At 34.9% G+C, this 25,881-nt stretch overlaps 1 protein-coding gene across 3 annotated transcripts in view; it reads right to left on the reverse strand.

Annotated features, from left to right (window-relative positions):
- Positions 1 to 900: 900 nt before the first annotated feature.
- The window catches only part of VPS13A (vacuolar protein sorting 13 homolog A), a 238,885-nt gene continuing 213,904 nt past the window's right edge, over positions 901 to 25,881 (reverse strand). For 2 of the 3 annotated variants that reach the window (XM_082843242.1, XM_082843240.1), the window contains exons 69-71: positions 10,642 to 10,727; positions 7,345 to 7,468; positions 4,535 to 4,762 (exon numbers count right to left, since the gene is read on the reverse strand). In XM_082843242.1, the coding sequence (XP_082699368.1) occupies positions 4,628 to 4,762; positions 7,345 to 7,468; positions 10,642 to 10,727 (345 nt within the window). In that variant the 3' untranslated portion in view covers positions 4,535 to 4,627. Of the gene's footprint in view, positions 2,791 to 4,534; positions 4,763 to 7,344; positions 7,469 to 10,641; positions 10,728 to 25,881 lie in introns of those variants that run through there. The other variant, XM_082843241.1, reaches the window with a different exon arrangement.

Consider the following 25,881-nt stretch of genomic DNA (forward strand, 5'->3'; position numbering starts at 1 on the left):
GACATGGGTTCGATCCCTGGTCTGGGAAGATCCCACATGCTGCGGAGCAACTAAGCCCATGCACCACAACTACTGAGCCTGCGCTCCAGAGCCCGTGAGCCACAACTACTGAACCTGTGTGCCACAACTACTGAAGCCCATGCGCCTAGAGCCCGTGCTCCGCAACAAGAGAAGCCACCACAATGAGAAGCCTGCACACTGCAACCAAGAGTAGCCCCCGCTCGCTGCAACTAGAAAAAGCCCACACACAGCAATGAAGACCCAACACAGCCAAAAATAAATAAATAAATAAAATTGATTCTTCAAAAAAAAAAGTTGCCATGTCTAGGGATCATAGTTTTCTGGAGGAGAGTTGGCAGGGAATAGACACTCTGCCTTCAGCTTCATACAATAAGCACATATCAGGATACATGAAGGGTACAGGGCTATAGCTAACACATAATATCAATACAAAGAGATAAAGGACAGGATACTCAGGACATCTTCCATCGCAATTACCAAAAAACGAAGACAAGTTTGCAATTCTCAAGCAGACAGCCACTAAACACAGTTAAATATAATTCAGGGTAGATTATTTTTAAATACCATAAGATTATGGACTCTGTTATATTCAAGAAAAAGACTACAGAATCAAACACATAATTGTAAAATGTTATGCTAAAAAGACTGACACATCTAGTGATCTACTTATGTTCTTTGTTTAGATGAAGAAAATCTTCTAAGACAATTGATAAACTACTGCTCTTGAAATCGTGGGTCTTTCCATTCTAGAAACAGGAATTGATGGGAGGTGTTAGTGGGTAGAGAAAGAATAAGGAAAGATATTTCTAGGTTCTCATTGGTAAGGGAACAGGAAGGATAGGCACACTGGCTTTGCATATATAGTAGTTACAAGACCCACTTTGCCTGGTCTCCAGAGGATACCAGAAGAATTTCTATCCTTACTCTTTTAGACTTTTCCCTTTTACTATGGGATACCCAAAAAGTTATGGGTCTGTATTTTTCTGAGTATAAAGTCATGAAACTGGAGTAGGTAATGAGGTACTTGGCTAATGGCACTGACTAGAACTCCAGTAAAACAACATTTCAGATGAGGACAATCTGATAAAAGCTTTCTGACTACCTCTACTCTTAGGTTTAATTCTAACGTATGCAAAATTGGCAGAGCTCAGCAACAGAGAAAAAGTGCATGTTACTTTGAACAAAGGTCATCATGGGAGCATGCACTATAATGAGATTTGAAATTTGTCATCTCGTGACTAAATTTATGTTCAGCAAAGAAAAAAAATTCTGAAGGAAACTATTATTAATAAACGATGAGATTTTTAATCAGAGGAAAATCAATAATATTTAGTAGCAAGATTTCGTCAGGAAGAAATACAATTACAGTCTGGCATGCTGTTTATTTTAGCTTTTACAACAAAGCAAGGAATCTGAGGAGAATTTCACAACCATTGACTTATATAGTCTCCAATTCTAAAAACGGTTTATAGTAATTTGGCGGTACGTTCAACATGCATCAAATACTTTGTATTATTCAATAACTAAGACACTGCACCATTCTCTTCATGGTTCACAATCATATATTCATCCCCTTTCACTTGAAAAAGTCCATTAATATCAAGGTACAAGGATCTTGGACAAAAATCAAGGAAAATACCCCCCCTGACATCTTTACTAATGTGCAGCCCATGATTTTTGTTCTGACGAGTATACACTTAAGAGTAACTCTCACTTGAATAATTGTAGAGAAAGCAAACCAGAAATTCTCAAGCTATTGCCAACAGGACAGGTTACTGGGTTAGACTTTAGGGTACATACACTTACCCGACATGCGTATAGAGAGGGGCTGTCTGTTCTGAAGCATAACTCGTATTAAGATGGTGGGACTTCTGTTTATTTCATACTACCAGTGAATAGGAAGTTGGTATTGTTAAGGCCTCAGGAATTTTCCTTTAAGGTCAGCAATCTATTAAACATGACCTTGGTAAACCAAGTAGATCTCAAGGAGTTGGCTTGAGGAAGTATTTCTAAGGCTTGAAAGTTCTGAGAGGGGCCTTCCCTTTTTGGGTAGCACACTCATTTCTTCAAGCCTTTCTTAGGATGAGGCTTGAAGGGGTATTAGTCAATCTGTATTATATAAAATAAAAAAGATTGTTTTTCATAGTCACATAGTACATAGCTATGTACTTCAAATAGTAATTCAAACCTACCCTCTATTTAAAAAAAATAAGGAAAATCATACCAAAATATTTATCTGTAAAAAGAACTTCATGTTTCTAAAGAAACTACCACCAAGGTTATCTTGATACCACTAAGGCAATGTTTGATTTGATCATTTACCCATCACTCATTCAGGGACCTTGAAGCAAGCATGATAGAACTGTAAGATGTGAACTAGGAACATTACATTTAGCGCCATTAAATTTAGGCTAAATATGGGCAACTTCTCCACCATTACAGAGAATCACCTGGAGCAAATATTTAAGATTCATAAAAGAACTATTTCCTTTATAAAGTAATTAGAATTGTAACCAGATGCATGATTCAAGTTAGTAAACCAAATGGATCCCCAAAGAGTTGAAATAGTTTCATCACATAACTGTTTTACTTGATTCTGATTTTTTTTTTAAAGTACTTGAAATTACTTCTATACTGTACCCCCCAAACAGGTTTTAGAAGGTACAAGGTAGAAATTGTAATGATTTATTGCTGTGTATCTTCAGGCAGCAGTCTCTGTCAGAGGCTCGGGGAAGGTTCTCTTGCTTCTTCTAGCTTTCTGAGGATCCACTGTTGTGGGGAAATGAAGCAACATTTACTTAACTTCAATGAACTTGCAATGACAAAATATAATGAATGAAAATCTAGAAGTTGTCTTTCCAGTTTAGTTAGGAGTATACTGCTATAGCCAATAATTAAATTCTCTACGCAGGAGAGATCATTCACTGACTTAAATGGCCCAGATGACTCAGGGACAATGGTACTGGGTTTGATTTAACAGTAGTAATAATGTTTTTCTAAGGTCTTTGGACTTAGATGTTCATCTTCAGAATAAGCAAAGTAAAATGAAGCATCCTGACAGAGAAGGGTAATTTAACAGCTGGATTGAATAACTCTGGCATAGTGTGAAAATCATCTATGTAGAATTCCTTTCAACCTATGCCAATTCTGTATCACAAACCTTCACGATTCCATATATTGGATTCTACTGATTGAGTAGGAATAAGTACATATAATTCTACAGTGGGTAGCAGCATAGCAACATTCTTGAGCATATTAGGTGCTTTTATGATACATTTTTCTAATTTGAAAGGATCTGAAATCACAAAATTAAACTGCAAATGAAGTGTAAACCTTTTTGTCAATAATGTCTATTATCATTAGGCCTGCATGACAAATAAAAGCCATGGAGGTGATATTCGTGTTATCCCATTATGAAAAGCTTAAGCAAAGATATTTGTGCTTTTTTACTTAAGAAGAACCTAGTGAAAATAGCTCTGAGATAAGCAGAGAAAGAGAAATGGACTCAGTAGCCTTTTCTGGATGTTTCTGGCAGAGCAGGAGGATTAAAAAGAAACCTTCAGGGATAAAATAACACAGTGACAGAGATTAAATGGAAAACTTATTACAGAGAAACTGAAGGTAATGTCCTTCAGCAGCACAAAGAAGATGGCCTGAAAGTCATGCTGTCATCATGCTCTACTGTCTCCCTGTTCCAGGCAACATGTGTATTGAGGGTGTAGTAACTTTATCCCTCTTTCTTTGTAACTTGGCCTCCTTTCAGTTTTCTACTGTTAATATGTCAGTGTTACCTTATATCCCAATGTCTAGATAGAAAATTGCACAGCACATGCTAAATGGTCCAAGGTACATGTGTATGGGTGGGAGAGGTTTCTGGTTTGAGCTCCAGATGTGAGAAGTGAACTGGTAAATAATCATAACCAGCCAGGACCAACACAGAGAGGTCGGGAGGCCCAGGGATTCAGTAAAGAACCCATGTGTTCTTATTGTTAAGTTTCACGACAGAGTGAGTATACTTCAGTGTCAGGAACAGTGTCTTAGTTGTGACCAACGAGGTAGATAATCAATTCATAGTCTTCCTTTTCTTGACAGTGCACTTCCTTATAATTGCCATAATCCCTAAAGTATGTATAGTGCTTTTCAGTTCACATAATTCACATTTTGAGGAAGCTGAGGTTAACTGACTTCCCCAAGGTCCTACAGTCAAGAAGGAACAGAACCAGTATTTAAACCCAGATTTTCTAACCACAGGCATGGCTCTTTTTCCCTTGTGCCAGGCTACAGTAATTAAAGGAAAAAAATCCCTATAGCTATACAGTAGAGAAATAAACAATGTGGGGCTATACTTTTCCTGCTGGAGCTGGTAGATTAGCATTAGAGTGCATTAATTTCTTTCATTTATTGGCTTTTTTTGGCAAAGTATTACAGTTAGGATTTAAAATAAGAGAACAATTTGATTTCAAAGACAAGTAGGTGTGTTGAATTCAATCTAATGAAAAAATAATTTGTGGAAAATATTATCTAGTTACATATATTAAAACTGTCAAAATGCAAACATAAAATTAAAAAACAAACACAACTTATCTGCCTTAAAGAATAATGCAACTTACATGGCTTTGAAATGAGAAGCTGCTATCTGTTTAACCAAAAGATTGACTATATTTACCCTTGCATCCTCTGGAGTCTTGAAGTTAATTATTTTGCCAAACTCTTTGGCATGGAATACAGACTTCACCCGCTCCTATAAATAGAATAAGTAGCTTCATTAACATGGGAATCTAGTTGTAGAAATACCATAAAGAAATGCCACCAAAAAGAAGCCAAGAATGAGAAATCAAGAAGAATCAAACACAAATGGAAAAAAAAGACTAAATTCGAAGCCATCCGTTATCACTAAACCTAAGATAAAAAGTTTTAGGTGACATTTCAGTTGCTAAAGCCATCAAGGGTTGATGCAGGGGATGGGAAGGAGATCAATCTAGAAGCAGTACCACTGTTTTCCCTCTCCAAATAATGTCTCAGATAGTTCTTGATATCTGGCTATGGCCTCATGATAAATTCAGCTCAAAAATAATGTACACATGTATGTCTGCATACATATACACGTGTTGTATAGGTATGTATGTGTGTGTATGTATGTGTTTATATATGTAACTTCTGACATTTTAAACCAATAAGAATGCAATAAGAATGTAGCTTCAGAATCAAAGAAATCAGGGTGGGTCTTAGATTCTATACGATTGTCCTCCACTTTTTGGTTTTTTTTTTTTGCGGTACGCGGGCCTCTCACTGTTGTGGCCTCTCCCGTTGCGGAGCACAGGCTCCGGACGCGCAGGCTCAGCAGCCATGGCTCACGGGCCCAGCCGCTCCGCGGCATGTGGGATCTTCCCGGACTAGGGCACGAACCCGTGTCCCCTGCATCAGCAGGCGGACTCTCAACCAGGGAAGCCCTGTCCTCCACTTTTTAAACTCCTTTGATATTCTGTTGTGTTTGTGGGAGGAGAACTACCTAATGGTGGATATTAAGCATTAGAGGGGCAAATAGAATAGGATTATCGAGGAGGAGTGTGGTGATTACTTCTATTAACCATGGGTAAGGACACAGAAGCAGCAATATTTTACTAGTCTAACAATTTCTATAAGTAATTCAACTAACCATGCATATACAGACTCCAGAAGAAATCAGATTATTAAAAAAAAAAAAAGTATGATTGCTGATATAAGGTCGCAAGGGAAAGGTGAAAGGGGAAGAAATCAAGGAGGTAAGAAGTTTATCCTTGGAGATAAAAAAGCCAGGAAATGCAATATGGGCTACAGCAGAGCCTAACAGCTACTACTATCCATCATTTCATATATGGCCACAGGGTTATTCATTTTCTGAGTGAATCAGAGAAATTCTAATGGGTAAGTTGGTCTAAGATCCTCAAAAACTAACATCCAGTCTCCTTAAGAGCTGCCCCATGTCTTTGGAATGAATGGTAAGATTGGATAAATGGTCTTCACTAGTTAAGCACAAGGCCTAGGGACAGTTCTGTTCTATAGGCTAGTCTAGAAGAAATCTGTTGTCTCTGCCTGTCTGCATCCAATGCCCCTTCTTCCAGTAACAATTTCTTGAATCTTCTTTGGGTAATTATTTTTCACCCTCTTTCACTCCCAAAACTGCATATAGAGCTGACCCTTCCTTCTTGGTAGCACCACAATGATCCTGTGACCCTCACCTGGCCAACTGGCCCATTCCAGCCCCTGACTAAAGTGACTGGCTCAGGAACAAGGAAGTGACCAAAGGTGGCCCAGTGAGACCCAGTGAGAAGCTTTCATTCTGCTGAGCTAGTAGGATATGAGCCTGGAACTTCTGCTGGCCACAGTGTCACCAAACGATAGCCTGCTTGAGAATGAAGCCAAACTGAAGAAAGGAGAACCTAGAGATGAGGGCAGCAAAGATGGATAAAATGAAGGAGGAGAGGAAGGGTGTGAGAATAAATACTAAAGACATCATTTGAGCATAATTAAGCTACAATATATAGACTTGGATTTTTCAGTTATATGAGCCAATTAAATCCCTCAAAATCAAACCAAACAAAAATAACAGTAAACAAAACTAACTTGGGCTGAGTCACGTATTTCTGATTAATATAGCCAGTGCCAAAGCGGCCCTTTTCACATAGGTGTCTGGTCAAATACTGTGAGGCCAAATATATTATCTTTTATTTCTCTGTGTCACCTACGGTACCTAGTGCAATCATTACAACTTACAATGGATATAGAGACTCTGATGATTTACCAAATGACTAGCAATTTGCTGTATTTTATATCAACATCCAAATACCAAGTACTGTTCTAGCTGCTAGAAATCAGAGTGAGAAATGGCCTCCGCATTCAAGAAGATTATAACTGAATTAGGAAGATAATATCTATAAAAAGAGAAAGAACTACCAATAATGGGCTGTTAGAGCGAGAACTTTTCAAGTGTCCATCAGCAAGATTTTCAGGGACAAAAATTCTGTAGGCAACTGCTAGGGATTCTGAGGTGTACAAATATCTCACTTTAGTGCCTTGGATAGCAGTGGGAAAGCTGCGGTTCTGTTACTGAGTATAAAATGAGGGCCCAGTAACGTTGTGGTCCATGTAAGAGCACATAAGGTAGCACATTTTTTCTTGGCCTAGCTTTCTTTTCTTTAAGCTTGAGTAAGACAGCAGGTGTAAAGAAAAACCATACAAAGACCAAGCAACATGTAAAAAAGAGGGAGAAACATTACAAAAGTAAAGGCTATTTTAATGTGTTGTTTTCAGTTCCAAGTTTTCAAAAAAATCTATTCAACATACCTTTGCTTCAATGCGCAACCTTCTCTCATGAACAATGAATGGCTCTTTGGTAAACTCATCAAAACTATACTGCCACTCACATGTAAGCTGTCCAAATGTTCCTTTTGTTACAAACAACACACCACTCAGAAAAAGAAAGAAAGAAACCACTTTAAAAACTGAAGCACTTATATTCAATAATATAATAATAATAATAGCAGGATACACATTCTTTGCAAGGGCACATAGAACATTCACCAGAAAAGACTATATTCTGGGTCATAAAAAACATTAATGAATTTAAGAGAACTGAAATCATGCAAAGTATATTCTCAGATCATAATGAAATTAAACTAGAAAACAAGTAATGGAAAGATAACAAGAATACTTCCAAATGCTTACTTAAAAGCATACTTCTAAAAAAAAATCCACGGGTCAAAGAATCTCAAAGGAAATTAGAAAATAGTTTGAACTGAATGAGAATGAAAACATAAAATTTATGTAGCAACGTTTAGTGGGAAATGTATAGCACAACATACTTATCTTAGAAAACATAAAGTACTTATAAAGTAAAATGTATAAGGAATGTTTTTAAGAAATAGGAAAAATGTAGAGAACCAGCTACCAAGCAATATTTTGGAGAACCTTCATGTAATTAATGCTTTAGAACAAAATGCTTTTAAGGCTCCATGTAATATATTTACCAACCTGTATCAGAAAGAGGTTTTTAAAATTAATTCTTGTTTTCCCCCCATTTTGAGGAAGGAAATCAAGAGATGAAAATTCATTCTGTCTATAATAATTCTATTTAATTCTTCCTTCAAAGGTCTTTCTTCCCCAAATCTTCTTTCTGGTTGAAACATCAATTGTAGGTACAACCAGAGGTTTCTTTAAGTGACATATACTTTAAGTTAAGGGACTAAATTAAAGTAACAGCTGGCACCTGGCTAGAATGGAAAAGGAGAAAGCTAATTAAGATTTATTTCTTTCATCTCAATCTTCTGCCTCTGATCCCCTTTCACCAATCTTGGATTATAGGGGCTGCTGGAACAAACCTACTGGTCTTCCAGTACATCTTCAACCATGTGAAAAATCAAAGATAGGCTAATCTTATTTCAGGCGCCTAGTACTCCCTCTCCTGATTAAAAGATTCTTTATCTTCAAGTGCAAAATTTGGAAAGAAAGGACCTCCTAAGTATAAATATCATCTTTCAATCAACTACAACTAGCTTACTACATGTACTCTGTCAAGGTTTATGTGACCTCATTTAAAGAGGTCTACTATGTTGAGAAGAAAGTAATTTCTAAAATGTTGCAATGGACTTCCCTGGTGGCGCAGTGGTTAAGAATCCGCCTGCCAATGCAGGGGATACAGGTTCGATCCCTGGTTCGGGAAGATCCCACATGCCATGGAGCAACTAAGTCCATGCACCACAACTACTGAGCCTGTGCTCTAGAGCCCGCAAGCCACAACTACTGAAGCCCACGTGCCTAGAGCCCATGCTCCACAACAAGAGAAACCATCGCAATGAGAAGCCCGCACACCGCAATGAAGAGTAGCCCCCACCTGCCACAACTAGAGAAAGTCCACGCACAGCAACGAAAAACCATCGCAGCCAAAAGAAAAGAAAATGTTGCAAGATCTGGAAATAATAAACTTTGCAACTGACTCTTGTTTAACTCTGATGAGTCACCCTTCCCTCAGTCAATGGGGAGAAGGGTTAATAAAACATGAGTGAATGCTGCTATGAAGAAAAATGACTGTTGAAGCATTGTCTGTAAGTATAAAAGTTCAGAAACAACTTAGATGTGCATTATAGCACATACTTCTGAATGAATACCAGGCAGTCATTTACAAATTAAGAAAGATCTCCATATGCTAACATGGAATACTCTTTAAGACATAGATCTTGGGACTTCCCTGGTGGTGCAGCGGTTAAGAATCCGCCTGCCAATGCAGGGGACATGGGTTCAAGTCCTAGTCCAGGAAGATCCCACATGCCACGGAGCAACTAAGTCCGTGTGCCACAACTACTGAGCCTGCGCGCTACAACTACTGAAGCCCGCGTGCCTAGAGCTCGTGCTCTGCAACAAAGAGAAGCCAACACAATAAGAAGCCCGCGCACTGCATCGAAGAGTAGCCCCCACTCGCCGCAACTAGAGAAAGCCTGTGTGCAGCAACGAAAACCCAATGCAGCCAAAAATAAATAAATAAATAGATAAATAAATAAATAAAAAGACATAGATCTTAAGTAAAAAATTAAGGTACACAATGGTGTTAAAATAGATTCCTATTTACATTAAAATATGTATGTGTATGCCTTTATAGGCAGATGTATGCTTTGATAGCATGTTTGCTTGCATAGGCATAGAATATTTCAAAGATACAAAAGTAGTTGTCTCTAGGAAGGGGAAAAGAGGGACTGGTATCTGAGATGGAATGAATACTGGCTTTCACATCTATACCTTCTAATACTGTGTGAGTTTTCTATATTTTATGTTACTTTTTAAACAAGAAAATTAAGATAGTGCTATAAATTTGGGGCTCAGAAATTATTAGGATTAAAAACATTAAAAATGATTGCTAAGTTCAATAGTCAACTCGAACCAACAAGATGCTTATATAAGTTTACCTTTTTGGCAGTGAACAAAGCCACACAGCTTAATTAGCCACTCCTTTCTATTCAGCCATAATCTCTCCTCCTCAGCCACAGTTTCACTCTGCATCATCCAGAAATCCACCCTACTACTGCACTTGCTTATTCTTTTCCGTGGTTTCATAATAATACTTCCTGCAAACACTTGCCCCTCCGAGGCTATGCCACTGTGTATTTTTACATGTATCCGTCTACTGTCTACAGGTTTATTTGAAGATTTGGCTGTAGTTGGGAGTATCCCCCAAAAAACTAATGTCTCCAGTGGTATATCTACTTATGTGAGTGAATCTCTATATATTCTAATGATTAGATACCACCAGAAGACTACTGACTTCTGGGGCAACCTGAAATTGCATACTTTTTCAGAGAGGGGGAAGGAATGGTATTGCCTACACTTGAGAGGATAGTTTTACAGGAATTTCTCTATCCATTTAGTTGAAACAAATGCTAAAATATTTAATTTAAAATTATGTTTGTGCATGGCTATGCATTTATCTGTATGCGTACAAAGTTTTAGGCACGAGGCTTGTAGAGCAAGAGAACCATAATTAGTATGAATCAGTGTTAAATATGTGGAACAAGATGTGAATAAAAACTGCTTCACTTCATGAGTGGCTATCAGTTAACCCCTTATCAAATTATATTAGAGAAAGAAAGTTACCTTTTGGTTATCATTAACATGTCTGTTTTATTGATCATGACATGGGTAAAATATTTGTATTTTGCAAATCTTCCATTTTCCATGACCTAAAAAAAAAAAGGTGAGAGTGAGAAAATTGATAATATCCTATTCTAATACAAGTAATGCCTTACTGATCCTCTAAAAACCTTTCTCAAGGGGGCAAATCATTAGCACACTTACACAGTAAACATATTGTCAGAAAGTTGAATATTCACAAAATCACTTCTGCTTCCTTTTTAAAAGCACCTATTTGTACTGCTTTATTCAAGATTACTCAATTGCAGCTATACCAGTGTTTAATGCTAGATTTTTAGAAGATACTGTTATTTTACAAAGTTTAAGTGGAACCTACTGAAGTTACTATTAAACCATCACATTCATTTTGTCTTGGAAAACAGATTAGTATTTGATCATACCTGTACAAAAACACATGTAAACACTAACACATATTTAAACATATGCATCACATAAATTACTATTAGCTCCCACCTTGCCTCTTCCCTGGAATTTCCATTATCTGCCTTACAAACATGCTTTTCTTTGCTAATTTCACAATTCATTCAAAATTAAGGAGCAGACCGTTTCTGGACAAACAGGAAACCCCAGGACCAGCATATGCAATAGCCTTTATTTATCTTTAAGACTGCTGAAACACTATCCATGACATGATCAACAATTCTTTGTCTCAAAAAATATAAAGTTAACTACATAAGCAAAATAGGCTTTTTAAAATCTGTTCTCAATACCATTTGCTCTGAGGATGGAGTTACTCTGGCTATTTAAAATATATAGCAGGCTAGACTATTATTTTTTAAAGGCAAGCAATGTAACTGCGACTAAGATACATCAAAAATTTAGCCAAAAATGTTAGATCTCTTGAAGAAATTCCAAAAGAGAATACAAAGATTCTGGAAAATTGTGTTCCATGAGGCTATATCAAAAAACTAAAATTATGTAATTTAGAAGAAAACTAACAAGTGACTTCATAATAAGGTTGCTTTAGAAGGCTGATACAATAGACTTTTTATGGGAGACAGAAGTTAAAAAAAAAACCCAGCAGGATAAAACATACAAATTAACTGCATGGAAGAATTTTCTAACTTCAAAGATCCTAATATTGAGGAAAGAGTATCTTTACTATTTACTGTAGTGGGTGGGGCAATTAAACCCCAATTCCTGGAATTATAAATGAAAAAGGGACATAACCAGAGATTCAGAAGAAATTAATAAAAATTATTAACATATAAATTATGCAAATAAATTTGTAAAAGTAGGTAAAATGGGTCATGTTTTAAGAAATGATAAATTATTAACAGAAAGAAGCATCAAATATTGGAGAGGAAGAGTAGAAATTACTTTGACAGTATCTGGAAAACTCAAGTACACAAAATCCAGTAACTTTATTATATAAACAAAAATCAGTTTGAAAAATGGAAGGAAAACAATCCTGCTTACAAGGGTAATAAATATTTACACGTAAGTTTAACAAATAACATGCAGAATTTGTATGTTAAAAGTTGTAACAGTCTACTGAGGGGAATAACGGAAAATTTGAAAATGGAAATCCATGTCTTATTATTATTTTTTTTTTGCGGTATGCGGGCCTCTCACTGTTGTGGCCTCTCCCGTTGCAGAGCACAGGCTCCGGACGCGCAGGCTCAGCGGCCATGGCTCACGGGCCCAGCTGCTCTGCGGCATGTGGGATCTTCCCAGACCGGGGCACGAACCCGTGTCCCCTGCATTGGCAGGCGGACTCTCAACCACTGTGCCACCAGGGAAGCCCCATGTCTTATTCTTGAATATAAAAATTCATTATAATAAAGATGTTATTCCCCCACCCCATTTTTATACATACACACTCAATGTGATCCCAAAATGATGTTTGTTCATTTGTTTTGGGGAGGGGGAAAAGTGATCTGACAATATTATAATGAAATTTATCTAGAAAAAAAAGTGATATTATCCAGTAAATTATGAAAAGAGAATGAGAACTACCCTAGCAGATATTAATACAATTTATAAAGTTGCAGGCGTGAAACAGTTTGATGCTAGTGGAAATTGTATACAGACATATCAATAGAAAGAATACAGATTCCAGAAACTGACCAAAATGCAATAGAATTTTATAAAATCCTATATATCCAAACATAGGAATTTAAGAAATCAAGACAGCATTTCAAATTATTGGTCAAAAACATGCATTTTCAAGTAAATGGTGCTTCAAGCAACTTGCTGGCTAAAGCTAGATTCCTACTTCTCTCTTTTATTTTTTTCCTACTTCTCTCTTTACACCAAATTAATTCCACATGGATCACTGATTTAACTACACAAAATGAAACTACAGAAGTACTAGAATAAAATAACATTTTAATAATCAAAGTGAAGGGTTAAAAATAAAACACAGGGCTTCCCTGGTGGCGCAGGGAACTAATGAATAGCATTAGTTAAACACTAATGAATAGCAAAACAGTAAGCAAATAAACAGAAATAAAACAAAAATCAAAGAATAAATTGGGAAAATATCTGTCAATACAGTGATATATAACTAATTTCATAACACACAGAATTCTAGTAATATGAATAAACCAATAGAAGAAAAATGAGTAAAATCTATAGGAAAATGTGTACAGGATATGAACAGGTAGTCTAGCAAAACACAAAATCTGACAATTAACATATGAGAAAATGTTCAATCTAACTCAAAATCAAGAAAATTCAAGTTAAATAAATGTATCCTTTGAGCCAGCAATTCCACTGCTATGATTTATCTTATGCAAAGGTGTGAGAACACATACTTATAGGAATCTTCATGGTTATATTGTGTTAATGCAAAAAACCTAAATGTTCAGAAACAGGAGACTGTTTAATTATAGTATAGGCATACAATGGGACATTATGCATGAAAAAGAAACAATCCTGCTTACAAGGGTAATAAAAGGTAGATCTGGGACTTCCCTGGTGGCTCAGTGGTTAAGAATCCACTTGCTAATGCAAGGGACATGGGTTCTATCCCTACTCTGGGAAGATCCCACATGCTGCAGAGCAACTAAGCCCCTGTGCCACAACTACTGAGCCTGCGCTCTAGGGCCCCCGAGCCACAGCTACTGAAGCCTGTGTGCCTACAGCCTGTGCTCCGCAACAAGAGAAGCCACAGCAACGAGAAGCCCGCGCACCGCAACGAAGAGTAGCCCCCGCTCGCCGCAACTAGAGAAAGCCCGCGTGCAGCAACGAAGACCCAACGTAGCCAAAAATAAATAAATAAATTTATTTTAAAAAAAAGGTAGATCTGTGTGTACTGATACAGAAAGATGGGCAAGATATAACTGAAAATAAATTACTAAGAATGAATTACTTCTACTACCCAAAGCAATCTACAGATTCAATGCAATCTCTATGAAACTACCACTGGCATTTTTCAGAGAACTAGAACAAAAAATTTCACAATTTGTATGGAAACACAAAAGACCCCGAATAGCCAAAACAATCTTGAGAACGAAAAATGGAGCTGGAGGAATCAGGCTTCCTGACTTCAGACTATACTACAAAGCTACAGTAATCAAGACAGTATGGTACTGGCACAAAAACAGAAATATAGATCAATGGAACAGGATAGAAAGCCCAGAGATAAACCCACGCACATATGGTCACCTTATCTTTGACAAAGGAGGCAGAAATGTACAGTGGAGAAAGGACAGCCTCTTCAATAAGTGGTGCTGGGAAAACTGGACAGCTACATGTAAAAGTATGAGATTAGATCACTCCCTAACACCATACACAAAAATAAGCTCAAAATGGATTAAAGACCTAAATGTAAGGCCAGAAACTATCAAACTCTTAGAGGAAAACATAGGCAGAACACTCTATGACATAAATCACAGCAAGGTCCTTTTTGACCCACCTCCTAGGGAAATGGAAATAAAAACAAAAGTAAACAAATGGGACCTAATGAAACTTAAAAGCTTTTGCGCAGCAAAGGAAACCATAAAGAAGACAAAGAGACAACCCTCAGAATGGGAGAAAATATTTGCAAATGAAGCAACGGACAAAGGATTAATCTCCAAAATTTATAAGCAGCTCATGCAGCTTAATAACAAAAAAACAAACAACCCAATCCAAAAATGGGCAGAAGACCTAAATAGACATTTCTCCAAAGAAGATATACAGAGTGCCAACAAACACATGAAAGAATGCTCAACATCACTAATCATTAGAGAAATGCAAATCAGAACTACAATGAGATATCATCTCACACCAGTCAGGATGGCCATCATCAAAAAATCTAGAAACAATAAATGCTGGAGAGGGTGTGGAGAAAAGGGAACCCTCTTACACTGTTGGTGGGAATGTAAATTGATACAGCCACTGTGGAGAACAGTATGGAGGTTCCTTAAAAAGCTACAAATAGAACTACCATATGACCCAGCAATCCCACTACTGGGCATATACCCTGAGAAAACCATAATTCAAAAAGAGTCATGTACCAAAATGTTCATTGCAGCTCTATTTACAATAGCCCAGAGATGGAAACAACCTAAGTGTCCATCATCGGATGAATGGATAAAGAAGATGTGGCACATATATACAATGGAATATTACTCAGCCATAAAAAGAGACGAAATTGAGCTATTTGTAATGAGGTGGATGGACCTAGAGTCTGTCATACAGAGTGAAGTAAGTCAGAAAGAGAGAGACAAATACCGTATGCTAACACATATATATGGAATTTAAGAAAAAAAAATGTCGTGAAAAACCTAGGGGTGAAACAGGAATAAAGACACAGACTTACTAGAGAATGGACTTGAGGCTATGGGGAGGGGGAAGGGTAAACGGTGACAAAGCGATAAAGAGGCATGGACATATACACACTACCAAACGTAAGGTAGATAGCTAGTGGGAAGCAGCCGCATAGCACAGGGAGATCAGCTCGGTGCTTTGTGACCGCCTGGAGGGGTGGGATAGGGAGGGTGGGAGGGAGGGAGACGCAAGCGGGAAGAGATATGGGAATATATGTATATGTATAACTGATTCATTTTGTTGTGAAGCTGAAACTAGCATACCATTGTAAAGCAATTATACTCCAATAAAGATGTTAAAAAAAAATGAATTACTTACTTAATGAATAAATTACTAAGAATTTCTGGAAGGGTTGGTGGTAACACACCAAATCTGTTCACAGCATTTAACTCTGGGCTTGGGAAGGATAACGGTGGAGGTGGGGTTAGAAGTGAAGCTTTTATTTTTAACTTTACATCCTTTTGTTTCAGTTTTTTGGTACTGGAAAAGAAATTAGTTTGAAAGTATTTTCTTTTGTTCTATATGGCCAAGTTTTAAAATATAGAATACAAATGTTGATTTCCTCAAGAACATCACTACTACTAGAAGACAAGAGTCTATAAACCCCATTAATCGATTACAATCTTCAAATAACTTGAAAGCTAATGGTTCAATTCTAAGTAACTAACTTCTATTTCAATATTATGTTAAGTCTGGGTATTGCAGTTGAGTCTGCCTTTCATCACTTTCCACTTTTCAGACCCAATCTAATCCGTACATTTAAGAAATTAAACCACTTTTAATAGTCACAATAGCATCTGATATAAATAAAAGCTAAAAAAAAGTAACTCATGCAGTGCTTTCTGGAGTTCATCAAAAACCTTAAATGCAACACTTGAAACATGAATGGTCAATCTTTAAATAAACACATCAAAGATAACTCAATATACAGCAAAATTTTGCTAGTCAGTCTCCATTAAAACATGCGACTATGGAATAAGAACAGCATTAATGAGAAGAAGCTACAACTTCGAACTAAATCTCATAGAAGGATGGGAGAGAATGTGATAGCTTATCAGCCATCATCTTCCATCATGCTGTAAAGAATCTACAAATGTCATGCCTTTGGTCACAATTTCCTGCCAAATTATTTGACTCTGTAAATTCACTACATATGAAGCTTTATACTTTTCAAAACATCATTTGTATTATTTTGAAAACCTGGAATTTTAGACCTCAAGGAATATTATTGTTCATCCAAACTAATCTCTTCCTTTTACACATGAAGAAATCGAGGATCATTTAAGACATTTAAGTGTCTTTCCCATCTAATCTTCACAACAACCTTGTGTTATTAAGATTACATTTAAGTGACTTGCTTGGGGTCATATTGTCAGTTGCAAAACTGGGCTCAAAAAAGTGGTTTCTTCACTTCTAATTCCAGTGCTTTTCACTACACCATGAGAGTATCAGTCACACGTTTCCATGGTACCTCAAAAATGTCTTCAATATCCCTGGATGCTGGATGTTGCTGAGGAAGGCTGCTAAAGCTGCTCAGGCTGGCTTAACTTTTTTAGGTTAACAGTGTTCAAATAGTGTAATATTAACACCTTATCTTCCTTCACCCCAATCAGATACTAGGTATGAATGTTTCTACTAAAATAATTTGGGCTACCCTTTAAAATAAATGAAGAATTAGCAAAACCAGGGCTAGGAATCACATGTAGGCTTTGCATCAAGACCAAAGTTAGGCAGAAAAATCAATGAATTTGCCTGAAGTATCAAGTACAATAGCCAGTACTATAGACATGTTAGCCTCACTTACATGCTATAGTGTTAAAGGAAAAGCATTTTTTGCCTTATTCATTAAAAAAATATATGAATTATCCATCATCATTTAAGAACTTTAAGATATAAACAGAAGCACAAAGGAAACTACATTCATTATATATAATTGTCAGAACCTACAGGTAACAAAATGTATGGTTATTGATAAGGGTCCCTTTTGCATTAGAAAAGTTGAGTATGTAAGCCTTAGTTTACTAGATATAAATAAATCCAAACCAAATTGATTATACGTTAGAAACACACAAAAAGTAGGAACTGGAAAGACAGTTGTGTCAGCGTTATTCTCTAATAATATCCGTATTTCCTGCCAGATAAGTCCCAGTACTTTAGAAAAAGAACATACCTAACAACTATAGTAATACAGAAAACACTGCTAACACTTTCCAACCATCTAAATGCTATGAATTAGCACAGTTCTATAACAAACACAATTCTGAAAAAACAAAGCAAAATATGAAAAGATAGATATGAACAAATCACTAACATGGAAGACTTTAAATCCCAAACAATATAAGGTGCTAATATTCATTGCAAATAAATTTAAGAAAATTGGGTAAAGATAAGAATACAGTTAAGCAAAAAACAAAAACAAAATCTGATCAATATCTGTTTCTTTTGGAAGATGAGTTTCATAGAGGTGTATATATATATATATATATATATATATATATATATATTTTTAAGATAGCAGCATGAGTGATAAAAGGAAAATGAAATTCATCTAGATGAAAAAGATAAAGAACAAAATGCTATCGAGTGAGAAAATCTACTGGATAATGAATAAATGGTTCTATAGATTGGCTAATTTGAATAGTTTGGAGACAATGGGGAAAGATGAAAAGTTTATCAACAGATTATACTAAAAAATTAAGTGTACTTTTAAAAATGACAAAATTCAGGGAGGTAAACAAAACAAATTAAAATGGTAAATGCTGCCATTTCTCAATTATTTAAGAAGTAAATAAATAAATGACTTGTAATCTTCTCTTTAGAGAAAAATGTAGTCAGTAAGTATAACTTCCTTAGAGTAATATGATTAAGGCTTAGGGATAAAAAAGGTTTTATCAATTTACTTTAAATATAACAGATCTGAGAGCTATAGCCAGGAAAAACAAGGTATTCAACTAAGCTTCATGGGCAAATATAGAAATTCATTACCTGAAAGCTCAATGATTTCATATATATAGCAGAATAAATATAAACACAAATGAAGAATTGGTATTTAGCTTATTATGTGAGGCAAATTGGTTTTTTAAAAAAATTGAATCTCATTGACTGTGTCATCAAATCTGAAGAGGAATAAGGCTTTGTTTAATTCCCCCCATACCTTTGTCTCCTCCCATGCAAATAAGGTATTTTGACAGTCAGCCAAAGTATAAACTATGCTGACAGCTTACACAGGACAACTGAGCATAACACTGTGACATAAAATCAAATAAAAGAAACTATTATCTTAAGAGATGTGAATTGTCACCAACTGGTTCAACTAAAACAGTCTGGAGAAAGGACAGAATTATGCTCATGACATAATTATGTGCACTGACAACAGCAGACCATTAATTAACGTACATAATACATTCTACAAGAAGAGCCAGAGAAACTGGTCAGAAACACTGTAAGTGGATAGTTACAAAAGTCTCTCTAATGCATTTCCAGCAGAACCTCTATTGAACATTTACTGACCCATGATACTATATAAACTTGAAAAGAATAACATTTCTTTCAAAATACTGAAATAATTCAGAGCAGTCCAAATCACTGAGGTTTTATTGTTTCTATCGCTTAGCAATTAATGTGTGGAAACCGTCACAACATTCTAACTATTCTATTAACCTTAAAAGAAAAAAAAAAAACGGCAAAATTTAATGATGGCTTTTATTTTGGCAAAGAGGAGACAAATGAGGAATATAGAATAATGATGACCAGAACCAGCATACACTGGTTATTATTCATCTGGAATAATGAAAATATATTAAGTTCCTATTAGACACTGTACTAATAATCACATATATTACCTTGCTTTTTAATCCTAGCAACACCATCAAGGTACTATTATCTTGGTATTATATACCAAAGTACTGTTAGTACTACAATTATCTTCATTTTATAGTCTGGAATATGAGATCAGACTAGAATAAAAGACTATAAAGCTAGTAAAAGGAAAAGGCTAGTACTGAATTCAGGTTTACATGGTTCCAGAATCCAGGCCCTGAGCCATACGGTATTACTGCACCCCAGGTATCTTTACTGTCAAAATGAGTTAGCATAAAAGAAATACATATATTCCACTAGATGAAGTGGGATCCCATTTTAACAGCTCATTGGAATATGGATTCAGATAGTTCACAAGCTGTGTCACATCTCCTGTAATACTTCCATTTCATATAATACCCAGGGATAATTATCTCTTTGGAAGGTAGTAAGACTAATAAACAACTAACTCAGACTCAAAGTGCACAAAATGTCTAAATGTACATTTCTCCATACTGCTTCCTATAAGATTCTTTAGCGGTAAATTTTCACTGATATACAGTTCATCAGAATCATCACCAGATAGGATATCAGTTTCATTTGAATTTACAACTAAAGACTCTTAACTGGCAAAAAACTATACATGGTGTTTCCTTTTATAGATGACATTAAATTTTGTTTTTAGATGAATGAAAGCAGCCTCCAATCTATGAAGATGAACTGTTTCATTTGGCAAGACAACAGCTTTTCTCTCATAGGATATTTGGCTAATAAAGAAGACTTTTCATAATTTATAATAAAGTCTTCTAACAATATTATTGTTAGAGCACACACTAAAATAAAATATGAATCAACTTTACTAAGCTCAAGTTATGTTGAGAACCTATGTGCTGTTGAAAGTAACCAAAGGACATTGTAAGGTAGGGCTCTCATGTATCAGTAGAGAAGTCATGGGTTGAATCCCAGGTTACAATTTAGCACCTTTAGCTAAATAAAGCCTAAAGACCTTTTAAACTAAAACTTACTGCAGAATTTTAGCTCTATTTGCACATCCTCGGTAAGCAGAAAGACTCAAGTTGAACCTGTCTGAGCTTAACATTTTTATTTCTTTTAAATGTGCTACATTTTCTACTTTAATATTTATCCTTCCATAATATATTTATAAATTTATGGGATGAAATGATGACAAACTTTTGAAAAAGATTTAATAATCAAATTAGTCTCATTTCAGTTACTGGATTAAAAAATAATTTAAAAATTCATTGTACACTTTTTTGACAAAGAGAAAACTGGAACCTCCCCTAAGTGGGACCATCACCTCCAGAAAAAGACACAATTTCAAAGTCTTATTCACACAGTTATTTTTATGTAATTCTGGAAGGTTCTAAGTGGGGTGAGTTAGTCCACTGGTCCAAAATAAAGTTAGTGGGACTTACTACTAAATGTTCAAAAGTATATGCTTTCAAAAATGATGTGCCAAAAACTCTCCAAGAGAGTTCTATTAAGCTAATAAATGAGGTATGAGAATTGTATCCAAGTTGGACAGGTAATCTTTTCATGACATCTGCTTTATCTGAGATGCTAACTCTAATTTGCTTTGATAACAGAATTTGGCTCTCTTCAGTTTTCTCATCCCATTCAGAAGTATGCTTCTGGAGAGGAAGAGTTAAAAATGAAGAGTGAAATCCAATAGGCCTTTATCTCATAGTTCTTGTCCACTTACTCAAAATTTCAGATGAAGCCAGGAAGAATGTTCAGCACTACTCTGGTGATCTGACTGCCTATGATAAGCCCGTTTTTTCCCAGATCAGTTGTAATTCTCTTCCAGAAGTAAAGGGAAAGACCACATCAGCTGAAGGTAGTTATCTTCCAATTGCTATTAAGGCAGTGTTTGAAGCTAATTATAAACATTTGTAATTTCTGAAAGAAAAGAAATATACAACAAACGAAAACAGCCTCCCTTCTACAACTTATATAATGGCATCTATGATATCTTTGTAAGACATGTAAGAGATTCAAAGAAAACACAGATAAAATTTTTAAATGTCTGAAATGGCTGAAAAATACTACCCCCATGGGACAACCCAGCTGTCAATATCCGTACACAATGAAAAACACAAAGATTATACATACATGTACATACACAAATTAATTTTGAGAAGATTTATTTAAGGGGTAAATTAAAAAAAAAAAAAGGCAGAGTCAGAAGGTAAAAATATGTTCAATCAAAAAGAAAAAGCTTCTACATCAACTATAAAAACATAGAGGGCTTCCCTGGTGGCGCAGTGGTTCAGAATCTGCCTGCCAATGCAGGGGACACGGGTTCAAGCCCTGGTCTGGGAAGATCCCACATGCCGTGGAGCAACTGGGCCCATGAGCCACAATTACTGAGCCTGCGCATCTGGAGCCTGTGCTCCTCAACAACAGAGGCCGCGATAGTGAGAGGCCTGCGCACTGCGATGAAGAGTGGCCCCCGCTTGCCACAACTAGAGAAAGCCCATGCACAGAAACAAAGACCCAACACAGCCATAAATAAATAAATAAATACATTTAAAAAAGAACAAAACAAAACATAGAAAGGTCCTGCTGGTGATAATGTCTTACAGAAGTAAAGACCAGGTTTCCCACACTGGGGACCGAATGGGTCACATTTTTACTCTTTAGAAGTTAATAGTAATTCTATTTATAAAAATTTACAATAATAAAAAATATATAACAAATTTATATATTTGAATCATAATTACATGAATAAAAATTAAAAAATGAAATACACCATAATAAATGGTGGGGAGACAGGGTAAGTTTTTTCCTTTCTATTCCTATTTTTCTTTACTGAGCATATATTACTTTAACAATGTAGAAAATAATCTACTTTAATTTTTGAAAAATTTCACATCTTTTGTAAAATACTAAAACTGCAGATTGAGAATCAATGTTAGTCCAGTGATTCGCAAGAGAGCTTTACCTTTTTCCATGGAGTGCGAGTCTCTAAATTTTTTAGTTCAAAGAAACTCCAAGTTTTACTGAATACATTCAAAAAATCTTTGTAGACATAATATAGTTAACAAGCTATTCATAGATAATAATTTACAGTATAAAAACATAGCATTCCCGATTAAGAATTATATATACTATCCTGATTATCTGTTTATAAAAACACAATGACTATATTTTGAATGCTCAAATAATTAAGGATCTCTAAGAAATAGCATAATGCAAATTTAGTAGATATCTTTGTTACCATTTCGCTGCATAGGATATGTATATGCAATAAAGATGGTTACATTAAAAACCAATTTTACAAAATTATTAAATGTTTATTTTAAAGCTGATATTTGGAGGTACACTATTCCTATATACATATTGGTTGATATGAAATAATTGTTAAATAAATTTATCACACTGATTGAGAGACAATTACAGACATGAAAATAGGTCTACCACATTAAAACAAACCAAGCCATAAACTCCTACATATGACCATCATAAATTATTCTAATTAGCTCCCTAACATGGTCTGCGTTATTTGAAATCATGTGTTTCATTCTTCTTTGATTCAGGCCTTTCTGTAAGGTTTTGTATATAGTATGGCTTGTACTCACTGCACTTCATAAACTTGAATATTCATCTACTGAAATTAAAGATTACATTAACAATCTGAACATTTTTAATTGATCTCCATTTATTTCAAAGGTGTAGGGATAGGATAATAAATATAACTGACATTCTCTTTACATAACCATCATAATTATTATTTGACTTAAATGAATAATTTGTGTATCTTATTTAGACCCTATAGGACCTATAATATTTTGGACTACTACAATAAATTACAAATATGCAAGGAAACCTATAAAAGAAAAAACTGTGGCTTGAAGATACAGTAGAAAAGTACTCAGTAACAGTTGGATTGTTGTTTCTGGTCCTCCTCCCATCACTATAGGAAAAGTATAATGCAAAATTTCACCATGGGACTTAAATCAGACAAACTACTATAGCAGCTGTCACAGCAGTCATCATTCTATAGTGTATATGACCCTGGGACGTAAAATACAGCAGCACATACTTCATGTTGAACTTTGATGTCCTACTCACAGATCTAACTCCATCTGTTAATTTTCATAACATGACCTTAAAGTAAACACTCAACACTACATCAATGATATGTGTTTTGAATAATTTCAAAAGGTAAAATTTATAAAATTCTGATTATTTTAAAAACAGAAGCAAACTGAAATTTATTCCAACTTCCTTTTCAATAAGGAATATTGAAAGTCAGTAATATTACTCTGGATTTACTTTGTTATATCTATACCAATGTGAGCATCAATTAATTTCATTTATAGGCTCTTAAAAACAGATTATTTATCCATGATGATAGGTGTTCACAATTTTAGGATTTTTATAAACTCTTCTTCTTGCCAGTTTTCACTATGTTATTCAAGTGTCAAGTAGACACAAAGGAAAACAGAGAATGAGTGATTATTCCCTTAGAAAAGAAGAGAGAAGAACTCTCCATCCTTTTATCCCTTTTTCTATACATAGGCAATGACCACATAGAAATTTGGAATATAAATAAAGTTAAAGGATATGGAAAGGTGTGGTATTACATAGTCAATCTTTCAAACTCAGCTTTCTCACTAGACTTTATTAGATGGATACTCCCATTTTTAAAGTTCTAATTAATTACAGGGCCACTAATAAAGAACGGTTCATCTCATTTAAAGTCCCAAAATTGAACTAATTTTCTATATATTTGATGAGGAATAAGAAGATATTTTTGTCCAAGTCCTATTTCTCCATCAAGAAAACATAGAGCAATCCTCAGGCTTAAATTTTTCTCAAATAAAATTAACATAATAAATACATTTTTTAAACTGAAAAAATAATTAATACCTGTCAGCAGAGAAGCTTGAAAAGATTATTTCACTGGGGCAGGAAAACAGAAACAGAAAGAACAAGGCCAATTATACTGTTAAAAGAATGTATGCCACTTTTAAGGGCTAAAAACTTAAGGATGAATCCCTAAGGTCACATGAACAAAGTTTACTAGTTACTAGAATATTATTTTAAATCTTTTTTACTGTTTAAGAGATTTTAAATAAATGTAATTCTACCTCCAATTTTCTTTTCATTAAAATGGTAAGGCACTGCTAAAATATCCAGAACTTTTCCCAGATAAATTCATAAGGACCTTTGTGAAATCTGTACCATAGAATTAAGTGTCACAGACCAACCACAGGAAACTCAGTAAATTTCTTGCAAACAAGCAGTTAGCATTTTCTCCTTTAGAAAGGCCGCATGCTTAGCATAGTTGGAATCAAGAAGTCAATGAAATTACCAAACCCTTCCTTCCTCAGGCATACACAATACATAACAATAGACTATGTTCTTTTCAGCTTCCAGTAGAAGCAGCAGACTTTGCTTGATTTTGACCAAGGGTGAGAGAGCAGTAGATGCAAGACAAAGACAAATCGTCTCTGATACATACCAGCAGTGACTATTTTAATGGTCACTGTTTTAATTTATTTACTTACTCCAAAAAGATAAGAATACTATATTTTGATGAAAACAGTAATTAAATTCTTTGACATTCACATATTTCTTAGTCCTAGCATACACAACCTGGATTTCTACTTAATTTGAATCAATGCTACTAGGCAGGTAGAAATTTCAAGAGCAAAATTTTTTAGCTTCTTTTTTTGTAAGCTCAATACTAAAAATCTGAAATAGTCATTTTCTAAGAAATAATGATTTATAGAGATAAAATCTTGATAAACCTAAGAATTAGAAGAGACTCAAGTCATTGGCTGAATAAATTAAACCAAAAGCTGAACAATTAAGGCAATTATCTACTACAGTCTAATATAAGCTCATTATAAGCAAAATGCTTAACATAAATTAAGGTAAATGTTCCTTTGCTGATCCAAATGCAGAGCAGTCATAAGGGTTTAAACATCGTACTATTAACAGTCATTAACTTTTTCGAGTTTTTTTTTTTTAAGTACATCTGATATACTAGAAAAATAGAACAAAAAGTTTCATCTAAGTTTGAAATTTAAAAAAAAGCCTTCAGTATGCAAAACATAAAACAGATTTACTTATACATCTTTCAGAAACATAGATAACATTTTCCCAATATTATCTAGAAGAAATACATATAATTATGCTTACTATAACAATTCTTCTGTCCTGAATTCATAACATTTTATAATAAGGATATAGCACATGGATATGTAAGCTAATAAGTAAATATAATGATTGTAAAACCAACTTTGTTCACTGTTTCAGAAAATGTATACATAATAAAATGAAATAGAAGAACCAAAGAACATTTTTCTTCATTCTCAGACTATAAATTATTTCACTATCTAACCTTTATGACAAATCATGAATGTTTCTTATAATAGTAGTTCAACCTATATGATTTTGGAATAGAACAACAAATTCGTATTGCTTCAAGTTATATAAGTTTGTTATTATTAGAAGAAATTTGACAAAGATGCTTTTAAAATACTAAATAAATATAAAATATTGACTGGCTATTACTATTCTTTTTCTTTCTTTCTTTTTTTTTTAACTCAATTACATTATATTACAGCCCAGAAAATTTACAGAGAACATTAA

This window comes from Leucopleurus acutus (assembly GCF_964270905.1).
Source record: "Leucopleurus acutus genome assembly, chromosome: 7".
In the NCBI taxonomy this organism is placed as follows: domain Eukaryota; kingdom Metazoa; phylum Chordata; class Mammalia; order Artiodactyla; family Delphinidae; genus Leucopleurus; species Leucopleurus acutus.